The sequence below is a fragment of the Trichomonas vaginalis genome, chromosome I (assembly GCF_026262505.1).
Source record: "Trichomonas vaginalis G3 chromosome I, whole genome shotgun sequence".
NCBI classification, from domain to species: domain Eukaryota; phylum Parabasalia; order Trichomonadida; family Trichomonadidae; genus Trichomonas; species Trichomonas vaginalis.
In genome coordinates this window covers 13,802,814-13,825,481 of record NC_067203.1, presented here as the reverse complement: position 1 = coordinate 13,825,481, position 22,668 = coordinate 13,802,814, and the positions used below count along the sequence as shown (strand labels likewise).

Here is a 22,668-nt window from a genome sequence, read left to right as displayed (position 1 = left end):
GATTATATTAAACAACAACATGGATTCTAAGAATCCCAAAAATAAATAGTTTCAAGTATATATCAATGATAATTTATTAAATACAAAAAAATCTATAAATTTCATGAAATGCAACAAAGTGCATTATGATACTTATTATTTCTTCTTGTTCTTGGGGAACTCTACAATAAGTTTTTCAGGAACATCTTCAACCAAAGGGGGAGATCCTTCAAATCTAAGTCTATATTTGCCAGGAATGGTAGTAGGAGCTGCCACAACAACTGCAGGATAAAATACAGATGTAAAACTGCCGAATTCTGGCCAGGCGGCAAGAACATCAGTTTTAATTTTGTAAGTTGTTGCTTTTGTGCGTCGAGCAGGCTGGAACTGTGGTAGAGGCATGATTTCTTTGTAAGGAACAATGAATTCTTGAGGAACATCTCCAGTTGGATCGGCATCACAACAATAATATGAAAGAGTGTATGGATCAAAGCCAAGTACAACAGCTACGCAGTAAATGTTTTCGCCGTTTTCATCTTTATTTCCAACAACAACAACGTATGAATTGTTTGGTAAAATGCGATTTTGAGGCCACGGAGAAGATCCTGTTAAAGGAACATATGGAGCGGCTTGTGTAGGAAGGCTTGGATTTTTTGAATATTTGGAAAAATTCTCTTGTAATTTCTTGGCAGATGGAATTTCGATTTTATTAATTCCTTTTTCGGATTGTGCAATCATTTTTTCAACTGCAAGGAACATATCTGTGATTCTCTTTGATTCAGTTTGGATTATTTTCTGCGATTCGTCATATAAATTTGAAAATTGTGAAAAACCTTCTGGAGTGTAATTTTCAAGCAATTCTTTTGCCTTTTCATCGAGAATATGCTCATTTTCTTTGATTTCCGCTGCTTTTGAAACCACTTCATACATTACTTTGGTGAGTTCAGGCTTTTCTTCGCTCATCAAGTAAGGAGTTTAAAAAATTCAGGGGATTACACCAACAAAGAAAAATGCTGGGGGTATCACCAAAAAGTTAAAAAAGTATTTGGATTTAGTTTCGATAAAAGTAAAAGATTATTAATTGTTTGGAAAAAATACCAAAAATTTTGACACTTTACAAAGCTTAACGTATGGAACCAAAAAAAATAATATGAGTATAACTTCACAGCCAGAAAATGATCATGTCTCTTCAGAGAGAACATATGAAATAGTAAGGACCAATGTTAACATCATTCCTGTGACAATCAAGCAAATTCTCAATGCTGAAGTCAAGGATAACGCTTTTATGATCAATGGAGTTCAAGCCAAAGTTATCAGAATCATTGGTAAGATCCTTTCTCATGAAGAACAAGACGCTACAACAGATAAATACGTATTAAACGATTGCTCAGGTACAATTGAAGCATTCGAAAGTGTTGATCCATCAAATGTTAGAGAACCATTTGAAGATAACAGATATGTAGCCATTACTGGTATGTTAAAATTTGAAAATGATTCCAAATCCTTATCAATTGAATCAATCGAATACGCTGATGATTACAATAGGATAACATATCATGCACTTGATACAATTCATGCTCATTTATACTTTACAAAAGGTGGATTCCCACAGAATACTATATATACAGCTCAAAATAGAGAACCATACCAGCCAAATACTGCTCATGCTGACACAAAGGCAGCATCTGAAGGTGATATAGATCAAGGAATCCTTTCATGCATGAAATCCCATGGTGAAGGTGCTCAAGTTACGAAATCAGAAATCATCAGTGCACTTAAGGATAAGTTCTCGGTTGTTCAGATCGAAGGACGCATTTCCAAGCTCAATGAAGATGGTCTTATATACCAAGCTGATGAAGATACATATTCAATTGCATAAAGTTTTTTTATATTAATTTTTAATAGTATTTTCTAATAATGCTGGTTATGCCTATGACGAATGTTGTTGTATTTGTAAGAATACTAACGAATGAAATTCAATCCACATTATCATGGGTAATTTTCATTTATGACTTGAGCATAGTAAAGTTGAATGAGAGTTTTCATTAATTACTGTAAAAATGGTCAGTAATTCCATAAAATTTTAAAAATTTTCTTTTGATAAAACTCTAATATTAATATGAAAGTTCAACTTAAGATGTTTGACTTATCGTAACTTCCAAAGGCTAATAATTCAAAAAAAAAATAAAGAGATAAAAAAAATTGAAGGGAAAAAGATCATTAATTAGCTTCTATATATCAACGTATAACAGAAAGTTTATATATTCAATTAATTATGATTCATTTTAACAATATTCTCTATATCAGTGAAGAATTCCAAGAATCTCGAGGAATCTCCTTGAACTTTCACCGTAAGGGTAAATAGTTCGTCATTCTGAAAGCTCGCTTGAATAACGTAGTAAGAGTTTGGTTCGATATTCTTGCGATGAGCGTAAATTATGTGGTCATTGGGATGGAACCAATCGAATCCCTTTTCCAGTAATTTGCCTTGAATAAGACCGAAAACATTTTCGAGTTGAATTGAGATATCTGTAATTTGTCTTGAAGAGCCTTCTGGCATTACGAAATCCGTTTCAACATAGTCTGTCTTATCAACCATTGAGTATGTGACCATACTGTTGGATTCTCCGTAGCTTTTGTTCCTTTGATAAGGATCTCGAGCTTGGAAGTTTCCTGACATTGGTCCAGGCGCTTGTATAAAGAAAGCTCCATCGTCTTGGTCAGCTGGTTTCTCTTCTTTAATGACAGACCACGGAAGTTTATCGAGAGCGATTTTTTGTGTTAAAATGTGGCAAAAATACTTTGCCTGGTTGAATTCTTCGCTTTTGAGAAGATCTGGTAACTGATCTTCAGGAATACCGATATCAATGAGCGCGCCAATGACGGCTTCGTCAACTTGGTTGATATCGATTGGGTCAATCTTTGTAATTTTCGGTAGAGGGCTAGGAATCGTATAACGTCTGGGTAAGTCTATTCTAAATGCTCTGTTATGCTTAATCTGTTCGATTGTGATCCTTTTTGCGGGATCAACTTGTAACATCCTCGAAATGAGGTCTTTGATGTCAGGTGGGAAGTCTGGCATCCTGTATTGTCCTGCTTTGACCTTGGCTACAAGGTTTCTGAAGGACGGATCGTCGAATGGAAGGCGGCCAGAAAGCAAAGCATACAAAACAACGCCGCATGACCAAATATCTGCTAGCCTTCCATCGTACGGAATGCCTTTAACGATTTCGGGGGACGCATAATGCGGAGATCCGCAAGATGTTTCTGCAATATTCGCAGTCATCCAGCGCGCGAAGCCAAAATCTGCAATTTTAATGTTATCATTGTCATCTAGGAGGATATTTTCGGGTTTCAAGTCTCTGTGGCAAATGTTATTTGAATGAAGATAGTCAAGACCGTAAATAATTTGCCTGAAAAACTTCATTGCTGTCTCTACGGTAAGAGCTCGTCGCGACATGAGATAATCGAATAATTCACCATGCGCAGCGTACTCTAAAATAACATAGATATGCCTTGGAGACTCACAGATCTCTTTCAGCTTCAATAAATGAGGGTGGTCAAGCAACCGCATCAATGCAGTCTCCCTTTGGATTTTTTGCTGTAAATCTGGCCGAGCTTCGAAACTTGATTTTTTAAATATTTTAATCGCTGCAAGAGTATGTTTCGTTTTATGCTCACCTAATTTCACTTTACCTGTAGCTCCAACTCCTATAGTTTGGAGAACTATGTAATCTCCTATTTCCTGCACTTTAGGCTGCATTTTATTTTTCTTTTTTCTTCGAGCTACACAAAAAATTTAAAAATATCTATCGTCGAGGAAAATTGAGAAGTGATCAGGCCAATAAATTGAGTGAAAATTTTAGATTTTCTGTGAGTTTATTTTGATTTCTCGATAAGTTGTCTTATATCTACGCTTGGTAATAGAATATCATATTTTTCATATCTCTTCTCTCAATTTTGTGAAGTTTACGTTGATGAATATGCGATTATCCATTATATAAATCTCGATGTCACTTTTGCGTACGAGCTGATCGAGGCCATATATATATACAGCTTGACACATATGGTACATATCAAATGTATGTATCATATGTGTCAACATGTGACTCACCTGAGCGCAATATGTAGTCAAGTTTATCAACATTGACGTAATCAAATTCTGAATTCGTCAATATTTGACAATGATCGGTGCATTTATGATATATTCTATTTCGATCCTATCTTTCTTTGTTAAAATTTTGGTATTCAATTCAATTTTCCAAAATTTATGAAGCTCTCGGGGATAAACCTGGAAAAATCGGTCGGGATAAAAAGTGACAAAGATGTGGGAGATACAAAGTGATTGGAACGAACTTAAGTCATTTTGGGTTAAAATCGGTGAAACAAAGTACCAAATTAGCAAAAATGACCAAATGTTTAACTCTCCTGATAAAACAATATCAGTCGATTCAACAATTAGAAACCAATTTACAATATCAACGCCTCAAGGCAGATGCACATTCATAGCTCCATCAAAAAAGTTCCAGACTCATAAGGACTCGTCTGTAAATTGCCTTTCTGTTACTGCAGATGGCGACGAAGTTTTGTCTGGTGATTGCTTCGGTAAACTATACTTAAAGTATAGGGATACAGAACCTGTTCCAATGGAAGGTCCAACATCAGGTTTTGACGTCGAAGATTGCATAATTGATAAAAAATTAGGTCAATACTTTAGCTGTGGCGGAGATTTCTCAATTTATGCATTTTCCAATGAATATTTCAACGTTGGAAAGTATAAAGGCCACAAAGCTTCAGTCAAAAGAATCTTAATCGACGGAGAATTCCTTTACTCAGGATCAGACGATTGCACCATTAAAAAATGGGATATTAAGCACTACAACACACTTTCGACTGCAGATGTAGCAGATCCAGTAACAGATTTTTGTTTTGGAACAAATGCAATTTATGTATCGACTTCTACTTCAATAAGAGCTCTCGATTTACGTACATCAGCTGGCATTGTTTCACCGGATAACGGCAGTGCTTCAGAATTCTCATCTGTTGCTTTTTACAACGATAAAATTGTTGCAGGCACAGATTCTGGCACAATTTGCCTTTGGGATTCCAGAAATCTTGGTGCTCCTATTTCTGAGTGGAATTGGTACGATTCAATGATTAATAAACTCAGATATCATAATAACAGATTGTGGGTGGCCACAAACGATGGAACAGCTGCAGCAATTGATCCAGAAACAAAAACATCGTCAATTGTACTTGGAACTCCATCATTCGAGGCTGTTAAGGCAATCGCTTTCAGTGATTCCAAAGTTTTCACATCTGGAGCTACTGGCGAGATTGCAATGTTTGATTTATAAAGAATTCTACTTAATAAATTTTCTGATTTTTCTATTATTTTTACTGATATTCAATTAAATTCCCATTGAATCTTTGGGACATAGAACATTCATAAATTAACTGAAGTTTATCCTTGCTTTTCTATCTTTGGATTCTCAAATTGTTGAATAATTCCCCTCAACACATTACTATTAGTTAATATTATCATAACTAGTTGAAATTTTATAAATTGTCGATGAGATTGTGAGATAATATCTTGAAATTAACAATCAAAATTTCAAAATTGATAAGTTTCTGATCTTTGAGATAAGAATTTGTTAATCCATCATAAGGATAATCAAAATGCATTTAGTAAAAATTCCAAAAATATTTCATTTTTAGTTTTTTGAATAATAAAAATGTTAAAAATACTTTCATTTTTCTATTTTTGAGAAAAATTTGGAGAATTTTGGAAAAATTAAATGCGGGGAATAACATAGTTTTTCATTTATCTTTGCATTAACATCAAGATTTGTCATTTAACCTTTAATTCACAATTAAATTGTTTCAAGTGATAAGACCATATAGATTCTAGATAATGGCATTAAATGATCATATTTAAAAACAATGTTTAAAGAAATTTTATTTTGATATCTCTATTTGGAAACCCAGATTGAAAACAAATTAGGCTTGTTTCTTTAATTTTTGCTTTATTCTTAGTGTGCTCATTATTGTAAACTTCATAACAAAAAGTATGTACTATATTTATCTATGAATTAATATGATTTCCAAAAAAAATATATTTCATTTTAAGGAATAAATAAACAATAATATTTACAATCTAAAGTTCTTAACAAATTTAATTACCTTAGTAGGGAATAACCCATGTTGTCCATTCGCTATGTTGTATCCATTACACATATCATTAAAAATCGAATAAACATGAACAATATCTCCGAAATCTAATGATATCTGGCCAGGATTCTGGGCATCCCACTTCTTGTCAACCTCAAAGTTCTCTTCTACTATCAAAGCACCGTTGGAAATATCAACCAATGGTTCAACAAATGTCATTGGGAATAATCCTTTTCTTCCTCCAGCTTCGCCTTCCCACCAACCACTTGGATGCTGCCTAATAATTTCAACTAGTTGGCCTCTGTACAAAGGCAGATCTGTGTCATCAGCTCCATCAAAGTTACAAAGAGCAATTGCAAAGATACTTTTCTGTTTTGAGCCAAATCCAAGGGCTTTAGCAATCTTCTGAGTTTCTGCCGCTGGTTCGTATCTCTCTGCTGATATTGCAACTGTCTTTAAAGCATCAAGAGACTTTTCTGAAACTGATATTTCATTATGTACAAAGTTTATTATAGAATTTTTGATTGTAGTACGTACTGAGAAATCTAATTCGCTTATGTTATCCATGAGTCTTGGATATTGTACTTCTTGGATGTTTTTAATTGTATCTTCTTGTTCTTTTTTGATTTTTTCGAGATCATTTTCAAGTTCTTTGACTGTTCTACGAGATTTATCACCTCGTGCTGCTGAGTAATGAAGTACATCTAGGTTTGCTTTGTCTAATTGACTTTTTGCAATGTTTAATTTTTTATTAACTGATTTAACTGAATCATTTATAGCTAGTAAACTGTTTCTGAAAGCGTTTTGTTCGCGAACTATGTATTGAAGGAAACTTCTAATTGGCGGCATAAATTGCTGTCTTAAATTTTCTGCAATTTCTTTGTGATGTTTAAGTAATGCATTCATTTCATCTAAAATAAGTGTCATCGAGAGAGAATTTGTTTTCATATCCGAATTTAGAAAATTAGATATTTCTTGCGTGAACATTTCTTCGAGATCAACACGTTTCTGAAGGTAGTTGTTAAAAATCGATATACCAGCTATATCATCATTTATCACCTGCTCTAATTTTGTACCAAGCTCGAAAAGATCGAGGTTGGTAGACATTTTTTGAATATAAAATAATAAAACCATTGAACATGAAATAGATAATTCTTAATAAAAACACTAGGGAATTTTAATTTACAGCATAAAATCCTCATATGCTGAATTGAAATAATTATGTTAATATTTTATGTTAAAATACTTTAACCAGCAGCCAAATAATGAAGGCACTATCTTCATATATTAGGTTCGCACTAGATTTTCTTGTTCACTCAACGAAAAGACGAAAAATAATAAAATTATATTGATATGTAAAGTGAGAATAATATGTTGTAAAGAAAGATAATCAAACTATATTTCAATAGAGGGAAAAAGATGTAAAGTGAGAATAATATGTTGTAAAGAAAGATAATCAAACTATATTTCAATAGAGGGAAAAAGAAAAAGTTTATTTTTTTTAAAGAGATGCAAGATCTGTTTGTGTTTCCTTGATAATATCAATGAGCTCTCCGATTTCTTCTTGTGTCATTGTGCAAGCAGTTGGCTTTGGAACGCTCTTATTGTTGTCGACATTCAAGAAGAGTTCTCTTAAGTACGATCTGATAATCTTTGCACTGTTTGTCTTCGGAAGCATCTTCACGAAAATGACTTTTTGTGGTCTACCAATTGCTCCAAAGTTCTGTGTGACTTTGACAGCGACCTTTGTGACCATTTCCTGTGAATTGTCAGCAGATACAACGAAAGCAATGATTGCCTGTGTTGTCTTCTTTGATGGTACACCGATGACAGCGACATCTTCAACTCCATCGACTTTCAAGATTGCTTCTTCAACTTCTGCTGGACCAACTCTGTGGCCATTGACGCAAAGCTGGTCATCGATTCTACCAGTGATCCTGATGTTGCCCTTTGTGTCAATCTGCGCTGTATCGCCTGCTAAGAAGAATTCTGTGCCTTGCATAATATATCTGTCCTTGAAAGAGCGAGTACTCTTGAAGGCAGCATTTGCAAGACCTGGCCATGGTGTGGCAATGCAAAGTATGCCGTTGTGGACTATCTCTGGGTGTGGATTCCTTGTTGTTGAGATAATTTGACCGTTTGGCTCGGCAAGAACAATTTCTGTACCGAAAAGTGGTCGGCCAACGATACCAGGAGGAAGATTCTCGATGCCTGGAACTGATGTAGCAATGATAGAACCTAATTCTGTCTGCCAATATGTATCTACGAGCCAGCATTTGTCTCTTCCGAGGACAGTGCGCATGTAGATGCAGGTATCTTCATCGAGAGTCTCACCAACTGATCCGATAACGCGTAATGAAGAAATATCGAACTGTGAAACTTGGTCAACGGACTTGATTTTAGCAGCAATGGCACGTGCGGCTGATGGGGATGTGTAGAAGTGTGTCAATTTGAGCTTCTGGATAAGCTGCCATGATCTTGTCGCATCTGGCCAAAGAGGAAGTCCTCCAAAGATAAGAGTTGTGGAACCATTGAGGAGAGGTCCGTAACAGACGTATGAATGGCCTGTAATCCAGCCGATATCTGAGGTACAGCCGAAAATTGATTTTTCATTTGTATCAAATACGTATTTGAATGTAAGTGTTGTAGCGACTGTATAACCACCAACTCTGTGGATAATACCTTTTGGCTCACCTGTTGAGCCAGATGTGTATAAAATGAATAATGGGTCAGAACCATCCATAATTTCGCAATCGCACTTATCGCTGGCAGCAGCCATAAGTTCTTGGTATGATTCTACTTCGTATGGAAGTTTTTCTGTAGGCTTTTCTGTCAAACCACTGATGATTACGTTTTTGATGTTAGGGCAGGATTTGAGAGCATTTAATAGCGTTGTTTTCATTGGGATAGCCTTTGCAGCACGCTTGTATGACTCTTGGCTAATAACAACTGTAGCATCAGAATTATGAATTCTGTAAGAGAGAGCATCACCAGAAAAGGCTCCGAAAATGACTGTATGGATTGCACCAATTCTAGCGCAAGCTAACATTGATACAATTCCTTCGATTGAGACAGGGAAATAGATAGCTACATGCGATCCTTTCGTAACTCCCTTTGATTTGAGAACATTTGCCATCTTGCAAACATTCTGTAAGAGTTCGCCATAAGTCATCTGTCTTGAATCATCGATATCATTTCCTTCGTATAATAAAGCGACCTTATCTGGATGAGCCATTGCATGACGATCGACGGCATTGTAACATGTATTAATCTTACCTCCTTCAAACCAACAAGACTTTTCATCACCAATTTTTCCGATAATGTTCTTGAAATCTGTACTTTCCCACTTTAAAATATCCTTTGCTGTTTCAGACCAGAACTTTGTTGGGTTTTCGATGGCTTCCTTCTCCATCTTTTTATAAGTTTCGGCATTAAAAGCTTGATAATTCATTTTTGCGATTTTTTTTTCGACTTCAAAAAAATTGATCAACTAAAAAATCAAATCGATAGATAAAAATTTTGATAAATTCCATCAACCGAAACACACATTTCTTTATCAATTTTATTTTGCCATGGGTTTCTCTCTCCAAACAATTTATTTTTCAATTTGTTTGCCGTCTCAACATGCTGTGAGATCAGTTGATCCTAAAATATGCATGCAGACGTCAATTCCGCCCTGCTTCATCGGCTTTACCCTCATTTTAATATAAATATCATTCAAATTTTAGTTCTTGACTCAAACATGGTTGTATGAAAACGTATATCAAATAAAATATTGAAGCTGCATATCTGAATAGTTACATATTTACAAAACAACAAAATATATAATTTTTTTTTAAAGATTGGAAGCAATTTCGCGAACTTTCTGTATCTTTTGCAAAAACTGGAAAGAGGAAAGTTTCTTATGTGCCTTATTCTTTTCTTCTGATTCAAATTTAAATTCTTTTGATTCATGAAGTGGAGAAGTGCTTGATTTCGATGGGGAATTTAATAATGACTTCATAGCATTAATATGCAGTAAGAATTTGCTTTCATCGATGTCTTCATGTATCATTGCTTCAAACATTGAAATTAAAGCATCAATTCTAGATGTATCTGAAATAGATATATTTGGTTTGGATTTAATAGTAGTAAGTCTATCAATAACGTGCTTTATAGTTGAAACTTTTGGTGATTCAACTTGATATTGATATGATTTCTTTGTTGAATTAAGCAAAAATTTACGATTGTTGATATCAATTTCTAAATCATCTATTTTTCTTGTTACAGTATCAATTTGAGAAGAAAACCTGTTATTTGTAATATCTCGAAGATTTGTTTTGAGAATTTCATCAATTTCAGAAGCTTTAGAAGTAGCCATCAAATTTATCTCATTTAATTCATCTTTGATCGCTTTGTATTCATCAGTAGTGAGATTTGGATTTAAATATGCATAAGGAAAGATATCTGCGTCCGATTTATCTTGATAATCTTGAAATCCTTCGAGTTCTATTAGTGAACTATATAATTTTGTAGTAATTTCTTCTTTTCTTTTGAGTGAATTATCGAGAATTTTTACTAAAGCAGTTGTATAAGGATCATAGTCTGCATCTTCGAGATTACTTACAATTTTCTTGAGTTTATTATCAATTTCACTGTATTTAGAGATTTGTTCACGATTGTCGTTATAATTATCAATGCAAATTTGAACTTTTTTCTGTCTTTCTTGTAGAGAGTGATGGATATCAGTGACAAATTCCAGATATTTATCAATATCTTTATATTCTTTCATCAACTTTTCGTTGACAGACATTGATTTTGGCGATTTTGAAAAAAAATTAACTTAAATGAGATCATCAGATAGTAATTCAGACAAGATGATAGTGGTTTCCTAATCAATTTGTGCCAGATTAGGAATTTGTATTTGCTTTACAATAAAAAAAGACATTTTGAGAATTGATGAAATATCTTGCAATCTATCTATTCTTTGTTTTAACTATAACAAAATCAGTACACTGAAGATAAAAGTTTTTAGTGAGTTAACTTAGAAAATAATAAGTTTCAAAATCCAAAATTATCTTACATACTGCGGATTACTCTAAAAACAGAAAATACGTATTATTCATCAAAATCTCTCATAGATGAGCAAAAAACAATCCAATGACAATCAAAAAAGTGAAGGAGCGAGACGATAGAGGATTTGGCCGTCCTTTTGAACATGGGCCGCAAGAAATTAAGCCGCGCACGCGAATCAATCATCAACTCCCTTTCTCTTGTCACAAAGTCCGGCAAATACCAGCTCGGTATCGACAAGACACTTCAGTCCCTCCGCAATGGTGAGGCTAAGCTTGTTATCTTCGCATCCAACGTTGCCCCAGCTCATCGTTCCCTTATTGAGTACTATGCTATGCTCTCTGGTTGCGATATCCTCCCATTCGATGGTGACAATGTCGATCTTGGTACAGCATGCGGTAAGTACTTCCGTTCTTCCGTCATTTCCATCATTGATGCTGGTGAGTCCGAAATCCTTAAGATGATCAAGCAGAAGGATGAGTAAATTGCTTTTTTTCTTAGAATTTTACTTAAATAAATATCGTATTTTATCAAACACATTTATGAATTCGCGAAATTATACAAGTTCAATTCATGCCATTCTTAATTGTTACAACCTCGCCTAATTTTCAAGAATTCCCGAATCATAATTTTCAAATGTTCGACAAAATTTAGTCATATTTTGTCATAATTTCTCATATTTGATAACTTTACATGACAATTTTTCAAATTAGCCTTGTGAAATTTTTGACAAGAAAACGGTTTGGTTCTTCCTTTTACACATGGGACACATCGTTCGTGCTCAGCGTAGAGGTAACGGCTCTGTCTTCCAGGCCCACACCCACCACCGCGTTGGTCCAGCTAAATTCCGTGCTCTTGATGCTGCCGAGCGCACATCCGTCATCTCCGGCATGGTCAAGGAGATCATCCACGACCCAGGCCGTGGTGCTCCACTTGCCAAGCTTATCTACAAGAAGGCTGAAGGCCAGGGCTTCGATTCTGCCCTTGTTATTGCCCCAGAAGGCATCCATACAGGCCAATTCATCAAGTGCGGCGCTCAGGCTGACCTTCACATCGGCAACATCCTTCCACTTGCTCAGATCCCAGAAGGTACAGAAATCTGCAACGTCGAGCACCGTCCAGGTGATGGTGGCCGCTATGGCCGCTGCTCCGGCGATTCCTGCCGTGTTATTGGCCACACAGAAAACTACACACGTATCCAGCTCCCATCTGGTCGCAAGGCTCTTGTTTCCAACATCTGCCGTGCTACATTAGGTATCGTCGCTGGTGGTGGCCGTCCAGAAAAGCCACTCCTTAAGGCCGGTAACGTCCACTACAAGTATAAAGCTAAACGCCACACATGGCCAGTCGTTTGCGGTATCAAGATGAACCCAGTCGACCACAGACACGGTGGTGGTTCCCACCAGCACATGGGTGCTCCAGGCACAGTCGCCCGCTCTGCCCGCCCAGGTCAGAAGCTTGGTCTTATCGCTTCCCGCCGTACAGGTCGTCGCCGTGGTACAGTCAACCTTGCATAAAGCTTTGGTTCTATATGAACTGCTTAGAATTCATTAACTTGCTTTTTTTAATCTTTAAAATCATTGATCTCGATAAAGTATTCATATATCAATTAATTTCATTTTACTTTTACGCAACCAAACCTTTTAAGTTTATTAAGAACATCACAAACAACATATTTTGATATTCTTTTTATTCGACCATTTTTTCTTGTGTTTGACTCCTCATCGGCCATTGTACGTTGCAGTGCATCAAGCATATTCTACTACAAATAACTGTTGAGCATATGTTTTAATGAGATAGGCTGTATTCAGTTGTGCATTGGAGGTAAACAAATGTTTTTTGATTTACGTTTTTTGTTTAAATTGAGTCATTTAGCGTTAAAAATAAATAAAAGCATGTAAAACCATTCTTGAAGCGAGTTCAAAGGTTTTCTTCAAAATTTTAGTGAAACAAGTTTTGATCAATATAATTTGATTTTGAAATTCTTTATATATTAAGCAATATTTTGATGCAAGAAAAATCCAAAATAAATTTAAAAGTTCTCTCAAAAAGTGAAATTTAGATACACCCTCAGATCAGAAAAACAGAATGTGCAAAGAAATAGATGAACCTGATACAGAATCACCACAAAATAAACAAAATAAAGATACAACGAAACGTAATGCTCCGCCTCCAGTAGAGAAGAAAACAAATCCACCTCCTCCAAAACAAGAGGAACCAAAACCAACAGCATATTCAGCTCCTGCTAAGCCAACTCCAACAAATAATAATCCTCCACAGAAGCCAAAAGGCACACGTATAAAGCCTCCGGATTTTGATCCGGCATTATGGGAAGAATATTATTCTGATACTTATGTTACAGAATATTATTATACAAACTCTAGCAGTGATAGTGGTAGTTCTAAGAATAGTTCTTCAACTACCTCTTCAACCTTAACTACAACGTTTTCTACTTCTTCTACCTCTTCTGTGTCAAGTTAATCAATTTGCGTTAATGTCTATATTTATTTGAATACGATTATTTTTTAAAATGTATCTACTTTTCTAAACATTATCATATTAAATATTAAATAAATTTTATTTGCGCATTACCATTTAAATCATTAACATACTTACCATACATTAGCTTTAGAGCTGATAGAAAGATATGCACACCTATTGTTACCAATTCTTATTAAAAAAATTAAGAAATTACATCAAATTACTTCAATTAATCAACCATTTATTCATTATGTTCGTATCATGTGACTTAATGATGCATAAAATTAAAATGAACTAGCGGCTGAGCCAATTGCGCTCATAATCTTATTCCGAAATTCAGATTACGATGAGATTGAAAAATAATCTACGAAGTAATAACAATTCGAATTCAGGGTGTGAATTGGAAAAATAAAAAGCATAATTTCGTTTCAAATCAGATTTGAAAAATTTTACACGATATTTTATGCATGTAAAGATACTTTTTTTACCTGTATTGTTCGTTGATAATTTCTCATCCTCCAAATTATACTTAATTATGTAGCCGTGTAATTACATAATTTCTTTCATGTGTTTAAACATCAGTTTAAGGGCTAAAAAAAGAAATTTCTCAAAATAATATATTAAAAACAATTATATAGTTTCGATATCATAATTCAAACTCATATGCTATCTGTTTCGTGCTTTCATTCATGTTATTAGGCATTAAGAGTTTAATCTCATCTTCAAATGGATTAGTATTGAAATAGACAAGTGACTATGAAATTTGCTTTTTTTTGATATATTTAGGAGTATACTGGAATTAATGCAACATTCATTTAGCAAATATTTAATATTTCATTTTGAATGTTTAAACAAGATTAAAATGGTTACTAAAAATAATTTTTACTCTAATGCAGTATTTCTTTTCATTGAGAGAGAGTTTGTGATAAATTTAATAACTGCAGTTCTTTTCAATGAAGCTTCCTTATACTTTCCTAATGGAATATCAAACTGTGTGATTATTGAGTCCAAGGCTGTTTTAATTTCGTCTTTATGTGTCAAAAGTTCGACTTTTCCTTCAGCGATGACTGATTCATAATTCATTGTTGCAGTGCATGGTGGACGGCCTGGAAAATATACAAGTTTGAGTGGTTTGGAGATGGTTAAGCATGCATCAGAATTATTTTTAATCGCTCCAATTTTGCGACCACTCTGAGCACCATGGAAATAGAATGTAGGAAACTTTTCATCTTTATCCCATGTGAATCCATAGCATAATGGGATACCATATGGTTTATCATGATCATTTAGACATAAAACACCATATGGCTGCTCTTTTAAGAACTTCTTGATCTGAATAAGATCCTTAATTTCTCTATCACCTCGTCGCATCACATGACCAAGGCGAGAAATACTTGATAACATTTTTTAAGATGACAGTTTGAAAGCATAGAAAATTTCAAAAGAAAACAATGTGGCGAAAAATGAAATTGTTTTACCAATTTTATCATTTATATCTAATAACATATACTATAATATAAAAATACATCTGTTTATCAGGTTTAATAGAGACATGAAGCACGAAGCATTCAAAATTCCATTTTTCAGATCCAATAGTCAGAGTAAAAACAGCGATATGGTACATTAGATGCAAAACTTAACTTCAACTCGATAACGAGTATTATCGACCATTTTTTTTTTAAATTATTAATTCTCTCTGTTACGATTTAGGCATGCCTATGTAGCATCTATTTTTTTCAAACTTTTAGGTCTCTAGGAAAACCAATTGCTAAGTTATACAACCATCTAATTTCATTTTTTTGAAAGACCTCATAGAATTTTTGAGAGGATTTTTCGAATTACCACAGATTATTTCAATATAAGCTCCATTTTTACCGTAGGTTGAATAGCCCGAGACCAATTTCAAAGGTCGTGTACCAATAAAAAATTTTGAATCAATTTACACAACGTGCCCATTTTACTCACTCAATATTTGAGAAAATAATTCAATTTTGAGAAGAATGGTCCTCTGCGTTTTGAGTGAGTGACGAAAAAAAATCTCAGAAAAATTGAATGAGTTTTTATGGCCATGAACCAAATTTGTGAAGTTCCCGTTTAAAAAAAAAGCAACCAAGAACACGAATTCCCGAGTTTGCAGAATTAGAAAACTATAAAAATCTTGGGCTATTGACCCAGATGCAACTCGATTTACTCTATCGAAGAGTAAATGGCGAGTCTTATCAACAAATACGGAATGTTTACTCAATTTCAAAGACGACAGTAGCACGCGCAATCATGCGCACTGCTACTTGTCGTTCATGGACAAAAGGTCAGTCAGGGGGTGGTATGACCCTTTTGTCACTACCAGATGAAATGCAGTTCAAAAAACTTGTTCAAGAGATGGCAGACGACTTGAACTGTATTACAACATCAATGGCCATTGCTGTCTGTACGGAATTACAAAATAGGAGATTAAAATTTGCGGCGCGGGTACTAATCGCTGCAAGGTGCCCGCATCTTCTAGCGAAGCTCAATGATTACTGCCCATCGCCATCCCGTGGCTGGCTTAATCATATCGCCACAAGATTGTCAATTCGGATTGTGAGCTCCCAAACTATTGATATGCTCCGACGCTCTACCTGTGACGCAAACCATATTCGCCAATTTTTCCTCTCCAAGCATAGATACTTTGCCCGCAGGAAGAAGTTTATTGCGAATATGGACGAGACAATGCTCTATTCCAAACGTCGCTATAAAGTTCTTACTGCTGGCCGGAATCGCCCAGTTCGCGCTGAAAAGTCTCAGCTTCCACATCTTACAGGGGTCTGTACCATCTTTGCAGATGGTACAACTATGAAGCCAATGGTGATACTTCCACAAAAGAAGACCCTTGATGCGGAATTGGAAGATCTGGACGCCTTTTTTGTTCGCTCCGAGAGTGGATGGATGAACAAATACCTTTTTATGGTATACTGTATCATGTTCATCTGCAAAGTACAGGAGAAAAGGTCTCAAATGAATGTGTTTGATGCCCAGGTACCTTTTCTCCTAATTGTAGATGGTCATCCATCCAGGCTCTCTTTCTTGGCCGTTCGCCTCTTGAGCGCCTTCAATATCGAGCTTCTTGTTCTCCCAGGCCATACATCTCATATCTTACAACCTCTTGATGTTGGGATTTTTTCTCCCTTGAAGGCCCAATTCAAGAAGTTGTTTGATATGGCGACTATCCGGTACGATCAGCAAGGGCATATGGTGATCAATTATGTATGGAACGCCAGAGAACTGCGCTATATCATGGTTCGCAGCTTCCTTGATGCATGTAGTGTGTCTTGCACAGCTACAAACATCGAAAATGCTTTTAAAGCAACAGGAATCTATCCATTGGATATGAACAAACCTCTTGCTTCCAGATACATTGTAGAAAATGGAGTTCCTCCTGCAAGGCCCAATTTTGTCAACGACAAAGTCCTTACAGATCCAAATGTGATGATGCAAGTCTTCCAAATGGAATATGGACGCCCCATGCAGCAACAGGATTGGTATTTCAATCTGTTTGTGGCTATGCAATCTGTTTTGGCCTGGAATGGAGCATATGGCCAGGTTCTTAGTCGTGAGTTACATCTCCTTTATCCTACTGCAGGTGGATTTCAAAAAATCCAATTAAAATGATATAAAGCTGAGGAGCTCCAGGGTGAAGAGGAATTGATGAAGAAAAGAAGCAGCTGCATAATGGAGTGAGGAAGCATCTTGATGAAGAGAGGAAGCACCTTGATCAAGAGAGGAAGTACTTTGAAGAAGAGAGGAAGCACTTTGATTTAGAGAGGAAGCACTTTGATTTAGAGAGGAAGCTGCATGATGAAGAGAGGAAGCACTTTGTTGAAGAGAGGAAGCACTTTGTTGAAGAGAGGAAGCTGCATGATGTAGTGAGGAAGCTGCATGATGAAGAGAGGAAGCACTTTGATGAAGAGAGGAAGCATCTTGAGCAAGAGAGAAAGCACTTTGATGAAGAGAGGAAGCATCTTGATGAAGAGAGGAAGCACTTTGTTAAGAGAGGAAGCTGCATGATGTAGTGAGGAAGCTGCATGATGAAGAGAGGAAGCACTTTGTTGAAGAGAGGAAGCTGCATCTTGAGCAAGAGAGGAAGCACTTTGATGAAGAGAGGAAGCATCTTGATGAAGAGAGGAAGCACTTTGTTGAAGAGAGGAAGCACCTTGATCAAGAGAGGAAGTACTTTGAAGAAGAGAGGAAGTACTTTGATGAAGAGAGGAAGCATCTTGATCAAGAGAGGAAGCACCTTGATCAAGAGAGGAAGCATCTTGATCAAGAGAGGAAGCATCTTGATCAAGAGAGGAAGCACTTTGTTGAAGAGAGGAAGCACCTTGATCAAGAGAGGAAGCATTTGATCAAGAGAGGAAGCACTTTGTTGAAGAGAGGAAGCACCTTGATCAAGAGAGGAAGTACTTTGAAGAAGAGAGGAAGCACTTTGTTGAAGAGAGGAAGCACCTTGATCAAGAGAGGAAGTACTTTGAAGAAGAGAGGAAGCATCTTGATGAAGAGAGGAAGCACCTTGATCAAGAGAGGAAGCATCTTGATCAAGAGAGGAAGTACTTTGTTGAAGAGTGGAAGCACCTTGATCAAGAGAGGAAGTACTTTGATTTAGAGAGGAAGCATCTTGATCAAGAGAGGAAGTACTTTGTTGAAGAGTGGAAGCACCTTGATCAAGAGAGGAAGCTGCATGATGTAGTGAGGAAGCTGCATGATGAAGAGAGGAAGCACTTTGATGAAGAGAGGAAGCATCTTGAGCAAGAGAGGAAGCACTTTGTTGAAGAGAGGAAGCACCTTGATCAAGAGAGGAAGTACTTTGATGAAGAGAGGAAGCACCTTGATCAAGAGAGGAAGTACTTTGAAGAAGAGAGGAAGCATCTTGATGAAGAGAGGAAGCACCTTGATCAAGAGAGGAAGTACTTTGTTGAAGAGTGGAAGCACCTTGATCAAGAGAGGAAGTACTTTGAAGAAGAGAGGAAGCACTTTGATGAAGAGAGGAAGCATCTTGATCAAGAGAGGAAGCATCTTGATCAAGAGAGGAAGCACTTTGTTGAAGAGAGGAAGCTGCATGATGTAGTGAGGAAGCTGCATGATGAAGAGAGGAAGCACTTTGTTGAAGAGAGGAAGCACTTTGTTGAAGAGAGGAAGCATCTTGAGCAAGAGAGGAAGCACTTTGATGAAGAGAGGAAGCATCTTGATCAAGAGAGGAAGCACTTTGTTGAAGAGAGGAAGCTGCATGATGTAGTGAGGAAGCTGCATGATGAAGAGAGGAAGCACTTTGATGAAGAGAGGAAGCATCTTGAGCAAGAGAGGAAGCACTTTGTTGAAGAGAGGAAGCACCTTGATCAAGAGAGGAAGTACTTTGATGAAGAGAGGAAGCACCTTGATCAAGAGAGGAAGTACTTTGAAGAAGAGAGGAAGCATCTTGATGAAGAGAGGAAGCACCTTGATCAAGAGAGGAAGCATCTTGATCAAGAGAGGAAGTACTTTGTTGAAGAGTGGAAGCACCTTGATCAAGAGAGGAAGTACTTTGAAGAAGAGAGGAAGCACTTTGATGAAGAGAGGAAGCATCTTGATCAAGAGAGGAAGCACTTTGTTGAAGAGAGGAAGCACTTTGTTGAAGAGAGGAAGCTGCATGATGTAGTCAGGAAGCTGCATGATGAAGAGAGGAAGCACTTTGTTGAAGAGAGGAAGCACTTTGTTGAAGAGAGGAAGCATCTTGAGCAAGAGAGGAAGCACTTTGATGAAGAGAGGAAGCACTTTGTTGAAGAGAGGAAGCATCTTGAGCAAGAGAGGAAGCACTTTGATGAAGAGAGGAAGCATCTTGATCAAGAGAGGAAGCACTTTGTTGAAGAGAGGAAGCTGCATGATGTAGTGAGGAAGCTGCATGATGAAGAGAGGAAGCACTTTGATGAAGAGAGGAAGCATCTTGATCAAGAGAGGAAGCACTTTGTTGAAGAGAGGAAGCTGCATGATGGAGTGAGGAAGCTGCATGATGAAGAGAGGAAGTACTTTGAAGAAGAGAGGAAGCATCTTGATGAAGAGAGGAAGCACTTTGTTGAAGAGAGGAAGCACCTTGATCAAGAGAGGAAGTACTTTGTTGAAGAGAGGAAGCACCTTGATCAAGAGAGGAAGTACTTTGAAGAAGAGAGGAAGTACTTTGATGAAGAGAGGAAGCATCTTGATCAAGAGAGGAAGTACTTTGTTGAAGAGAGGAAGCACCTTGATCAAGAGAGGAAGTACTTTGAAGAAGAGAGGAAGCATCTTGATGAAGAGAGGAAGCACCTTGATCAAGAGAGGAAGCATCTTGATCAAGAGAGGAAGCACTTTGTTGAAGAGAGGAAGCATCTTGATGAAGAGAGGAAGCACCTTGATCAAGAGAGGAAGCATCTTGATCAAGAGAGGAAGTACTTTGTTGAAGAGTGGAAGCACCTTGATCAAGAGAGGAAGTACTTTGATTTAGAGAGGAAGCATCTTGATCAAGAGAGGAAGTACTTTGTTGAAGAGTGGAAGCACCTTGATCAAGAGAGGAAGCTGCATGATGTAGTGAGGAAGCTGCATGATGAAGAGAGGAAGCACTTTGATGAAGAGAGGAAGCATCTTGAGCAAGAGAGGAAGCACTTTGTTGAAGAGAGGAAGCACCTTGATCAAGAGAGGAAGTACTTTGATGAAGAGAGGAAGCACCTTGATCAAGAGAGGAAGTACTTTGAAGAAGAGAGGAAGCATCTTGATGAAGAGAGGAAGTACTTTGAAGAATAGAGGAAGCACTTTGTTGAAGAGAGGAAGCACCTTGATCAAGAGAGGAAGCATCTTGATCAAGAGAGGAAGTACTTTGAAGAAGAGAGGAAGCATCTTGATGAAGAGAGGAAGCACCTTGATCAAGAGAGGAAGTACTTTGAAGAAGAGAGGAAGCATCTTGATGAAGAGAGGAAGCACCTTGATCAAGAGAGGAAGCACTTTGTTGAAGAGAGGAAGCTGCATCTTGATCAAGAGAGGAAGTACTTTGAAGAAGAGAGGAAGCATCTTGTTGAAGAGAGGAAGCACCTTGATCAAGAGAGGAAGCATCTTGATCAAGAGAGGAAGTACTTTGTTGAAGAGAGGAAGCACCTTGATCAAGAGAGGAAGTACTTTGAAGAAGAGAGGAAGTACTTTGATGAAGAGAGGAAGCATCTTGATCAAGAGAGGAAGCACTTTGTTGAAGAGAGGAAGCACTTTGTTGAAGAGAGGAAGTACTTTTAAGAAGAGAGGAAGCATCTTGATGAAGAGAGGAAGCACTTTGTTGAAGAGAGGAAGCACCTTGATCAAGAGAGGAAGTACTTTGATGAAGAGAGGAAGCACCTTGATCAAGAGAGGAAGTACTTTGAAGAAGAGAGGAAGCATCTTGATCAAGAGAGGAAGTACTTTGAAGAATAGAGGAAGCACTTTGTTGAAGAGAGGAAGCATCTTGATGAAGAGAGGAAGCACCTTGATCAAGAGAGGAAGTACTTTGAAGAAGAGAGGAAGCATCTTGATGAAGAGAGGAAGCACCTTGATCAAGAGAGGAAGCACTTTGTTGAAGAGAGGAAGCTGCATCTTGATCAAGAGAGGAAGTACTTTGAAGAAGAGAGGAAGCATCTTGTTGAAGAGAGGAAGCACCTTGATCAAGAGAGGAAGCATCTTGATCAAGAGAGGAAGTACTTTGTTGAAGAGAGGAAGCACCTTGATCAAGAGAGGAAGTACTTTGAAGAAGAGAGGAAGTACTTTGAAGAAGAGAGGAAGCATCTTGATGAAGAGAGGAAGTACTTTGAAGAATAGAGGAAGCACTTTGTTGAAGAGAGGAAGCACCTTGATCAAGAGAGGAAGCATCTTGATCAAGAGAGGAAGTACTTTGAAGAAGAGAGGAAGCACTTTGTTGAAGAGAGGAAGCTGCATCTTGATCAAGAGAGGAAGTACTTTGAAGAAGAGAGGAAGCATCTTGTTGAAGAGAGGAAGCACCTTGATCAAGAGAGGAAGCATCTTGATCAAGAGAGGAAGTACTTTGTTGAAGAGAGGAAGCACCTTGATCAAGAGAGGAAGTACTTTGAAGAAGAGAGGAAGTACTTTGATGAAGAGAGGAAGCATCTTGATCAAGAGAGGAAGCACTTTGTTGAAGAGAGGAAGCACTTTGTTGAAGAGAGGAAGTACTTTTAAGAAGAGAGGAAGCATCTTGATGAAGAGAGGAAGCACTTTGTTGAAGAGAGGAAGCACCTTGATCAAGAGAGGAAGTACTTTGATGAAGAGAGGAAGCACCTTGATCAAGAGAGGAAGTACTTTGAAGAAGAGAGGAAGCATCTTGATCAAGAGAGGAAGTACTTTGAAGAATAGAGGAAGCACTTTGTTGAAGAGAGGAAGCATCTTGATGAAGAGAGGAAGCACCTTGATCAAGAGAGGAAGTACTTTGAAGAAGAGAGGAAGCATCTTGATGAAGAGAGGAAGCACCTTGATCAAGAGAGGAAGCACTTTGTTGAAGAGAGGAAGCTGCATCTTGATCAAGAGAGGAAGTACTTTGAAGAAGAGAGGAAGCATCTTGTTGAAGAGAGGAAGCACCTTGATCAAGAGAGGAAGCATCTTGATCAAGAGAGGAAGTACTTTGTTGAAGAGAGGAAGCACCTTGATCAAGAGAGGAAGTACTTTGAAGAAGAGAGGAAGTACTTTGATGAAGAGAGGAAGCATCTTGATCAAGAGAGGAAGCACTTTGTTGAAGAGAGGAAGCACTTTGTTGAAGAGAGGAAGTACTTTTAAGAAGAGAGGAAGCATCTTGATGAAGAGAGGAAGCACCTTGATCAAGAGAGGAAGCATCTTGATCAAGAGAGGAAGTACTTTGAAGAAGAGAGGAAGCATCTTGATGAAGAGAGGAAGCACCTTGATCAAGAGAGGAAGTTAGTATGACTATCTTGGGTACGGCGGCACTGCGCGCCTCCTTACCCATGATATGTGAATTTG

The 22,668-nt window shown here is 37.1% G+C and overlaps 15 protein-coding genes across 15 annotated transcripts, besides 1 other annotated feature; 6 read left to right on the top strand and 9 right to left on the bottom strand.

The window, feature by feature from the left end:
- Positions 1 to 135: 135 nt before the first annotated feature.
- On the bottom strand, positions 136 to 942 carry TVAGG3_0982500 (SAGA-associateD factor 29 family; the record flags this gene model as incomplete). Its single annotated transcript, XM_001323713.1, has 1 exon — positions 136 to 942. The coding sequence occupies one exon, from the start codon at positions 940 to 942 to the stop codon at positions 136 to 138; it is 807 nt and encodes a 268-aa protein (XP_001323748.1).
- Positions 943 to 1,128: 186 nt separating this feature from the next.
- On the top strand, positions 1,129 to 1,874 carry TVAGG3_0982490 (DNA metabolic process; the record flags this gene model as incomplete). Its single annotated transcript, XM_001323712.1, has 1 exon — positions 1,130 to 1,858. One exon carries the CDS (start codon positions 1,130 to 1,132, stop codon positions 1,856 to 1,858), a length of 729 nt encoding a protein of 242 aa, XP_001323747.1.
- Positions 1,875 to 2,214: 340 nt separating this feature from the next.
- On the bottom strand, positions 2,215 to 3,761 carry TVAGG3_0982480 (protein serine/threonine kinase protein; the record flags this gene model as incomplete). The annotated part of the gene is made up of 1 exon (XM_001323711.1): positions 2,249 to 3,742. The coding sequence occupies one exon, from the start codon at positions 3,740 to 3,742 to the stop codon at positions 2,249 to 2,251; it is 1,494 nt and encodes a 497-aa protein (XP_001323746.1).
- Positions 3,762 to 4,290: 529 nt separating this feature from the next.
- On the top strand, positions 4,291 to 5,354 carry TVAGG3_0982470 (WD40 repeat-like family; the record flags this gene model as incomplete). Its single annotated transcript, XM_001323710.1, has 1 exon — positions 4,305 to 5,336. The coding sequence occupies one exon, from the start codon at positions 4,305 to 4,307 to the stop codon at positions 5,334 to 5,336; it is 1,032 nt and encodes a 343-aa protein (XP_001323745.1).
- A 529-nt stretch (positions 5,355 to 5,883) lies between these two features.
- Positions 5,884 to 7,313, bottom strand: TVAGG3_0982460 (BAR/IMD domain-like family; the record flags this gene model as incomplete). The annotated part of the gene is made up of 1 exon (XM_001323709.1): positions 6,130 to 7,257. One exon carries the CDS (start codon positions 7,255 to 7,257, stop codon positions 6,130 to 6,132), a length of 1,128 nt encoding a protein of 375 aa, XP_001323744.1.
- Positions 7,314 to 7,624: 311 nt separating this feature from the next.
- On the bottom strand, positions 7,625 to 9,755 carry TVAGG3_0982450 (synthetase family; the record flags this gene model as incomplete). The annotated part of the gene is made up of 1 exon (XM_001323708.2): positions 7,652 to 9,601. One exon carries the CDS (start codon positions 9,599 to 9,601, stop codon positions 7,652 to 7,654), a length of 1,950 nt encoding a protein of 649 aa, XP_001323743.1.
- A 56-nt stretch (positions 9,756 to 9,811) lies between these two features.
- TVAGG3_0982440 (uncharacterized protein) lies at positions 9,812 to 10,945 on the bottom strand (the record flags this gene model as incomplete). The annotated part of the gene is made up of 1 exon (XM_001323707.2): positions 9,986 to 10,942. The coding sequence occupies one exon, from the start codon at positions 10,940 to 10,942 to the stop codon at positions 9,986 to 9,988; it is 957 nt and encodes a 318-aa protein (XP_001323742.2).
- Positions 10,946 to 11,330: 385 nt separating this feature from the next.
- Positions 11,331 to 11,802, top strand: TVAGG3_0982430 (structural constituent of ribosome; the record flags this gene model as incomplete). Its single annotated transcript, XM_001323705.2, has 1 exon — positions 11,348 to 11,686. The coding sequence occupies one exon, from the start codon at positions 11,348 to 11,350 to the stop codon at positions 11,684 to 11,686; it is 339 nt and encodes a 112-aa protein (XP_001323740.1).
- A 148-nt stretch (positions 11,803 to 11,950) lies between these two features.
- On the top strand, positions 11,951 to 12,779 carry TVAGG3_0982420 (ribosomal protein L8; the record flags this gene model as incomplete). Its single annotated transcript, XM_001323704.2, has 1 exon — positions 11,964 to 12,719. One exon carries the CDS (start codon positions 11,964 to 11,966, stop codon positions 12,717 to 12,719), a length of 756 nt encoding a protein of 251 aa, XP_001323739.1.
- Positions 12,780 to 13,237: 458 nt separating this feature from the next.
- On the top strand, positions 13,238 to 14,041 carry TVAGG3_0982410 (uncharacterized protein; the record flags this gene model as incomplete). Its single annotated transcript, XM_001323703.1, has 1 exon — positions 13,291 to 13,683. One exon carries the CDS (start codon positions 13,291 to 13,293, stop codon positions 13,681 to 13,683), a length of 393 nt encoding a protein of 130 aa, XP_001323738.1.
- A 184-nt stretch (positions 14,042 to 14,225) lies between these two features.
- On the bottom strand, positions 14,226 to 15,348 carry TVAGG3_0982400 (5-nitroimidazole antibiotic resistance protein; the record flags this gene model as incomplete). The annotated part of the gene is made up of 1 exon (XM_001323702.1): positions 14,566 to 15,087. The coding sequence occupies one exon, from the start codon at positions 15,085 to 15,087 to the stop codon at positions 14,566 to 14,568; it is 522 nt and encodes a 173-aa protein (XP_001323737.1).
- Positions 15,349 to 15,957: 609 nt separating this feature from the next.
- On the top strand, positions 15,958 to 17,331 carry TVAGG3_0982390 (DDE endonuclease family; the record flags this gene model as incomplete). Its single annotated transcript, XM_001323701.1, has 1 exon — positions 15,958 to 17,331. The coding sequence occupies one exon, from the start codon at positions 15,958 to 15,960 to the stop codon at positions 17,329 to 17,331; it is 1,374 nt and encodes a 457-aa protein (XP_001323736.1).
- Positions 17,332 to 17,498: 167 nt separating this feature from the next.
- TVAGG3_0982380 (SLEI family protein family) lies at positions 17,499 to 18,061 on the bottom strand (the record flags this gene model as incomplete). Its single annotated transcript, XM_001323700.2, has 1 exon — positions 17,499 to 18,061. A coding segment is annotated over one exon (563 nt), but the record flags the coding sequence as incomplete, so codon positions are not given.
- Positions 18,062 to 18,318: 257 nt separating this feature from the next.
- Positions 18,319 to 20,097, bottom strand: TVAGG3_0982370 (SLEI family protein family; the record flags this gene model as incomplete). The annotated part of the gene is made up of 1 exon (XM_001294908.2): positions 18,319 to 20,097. The coding sequence occupies one exon, from the start codon at positions 20,095 to 20,097 to the stop codon at positions 18,319 to 18,321; it is 1,779 nt and encodes a 592-aa protein (XP_001294909.2).
- A 69-nt stretch (positions 20,098 to 20,166) lies between these two features.
- Positions 20,167 to 22,566, bottom strand: TVAGG3_0982360 (SLEI family protein family; the record flags this gene model as incomplete). The annotated part of the gene is made up of 1 exon (XM_051253965.1): positions 20,167 to 22,566. The coding sequence occupies one exon, from the start codon at positions 22,564 to 22,566 to the stop codon at positions 20,167 to 20,169; it is 2,400 nt and encodes a 799-aa protein (XP_051079539.1).
- A 37-nt stretch (positions 22,567 to 22,603) lies between these two features.
- Positions 22,604 to 22,668: part of a mobile genetic element that runs on past the window's edge.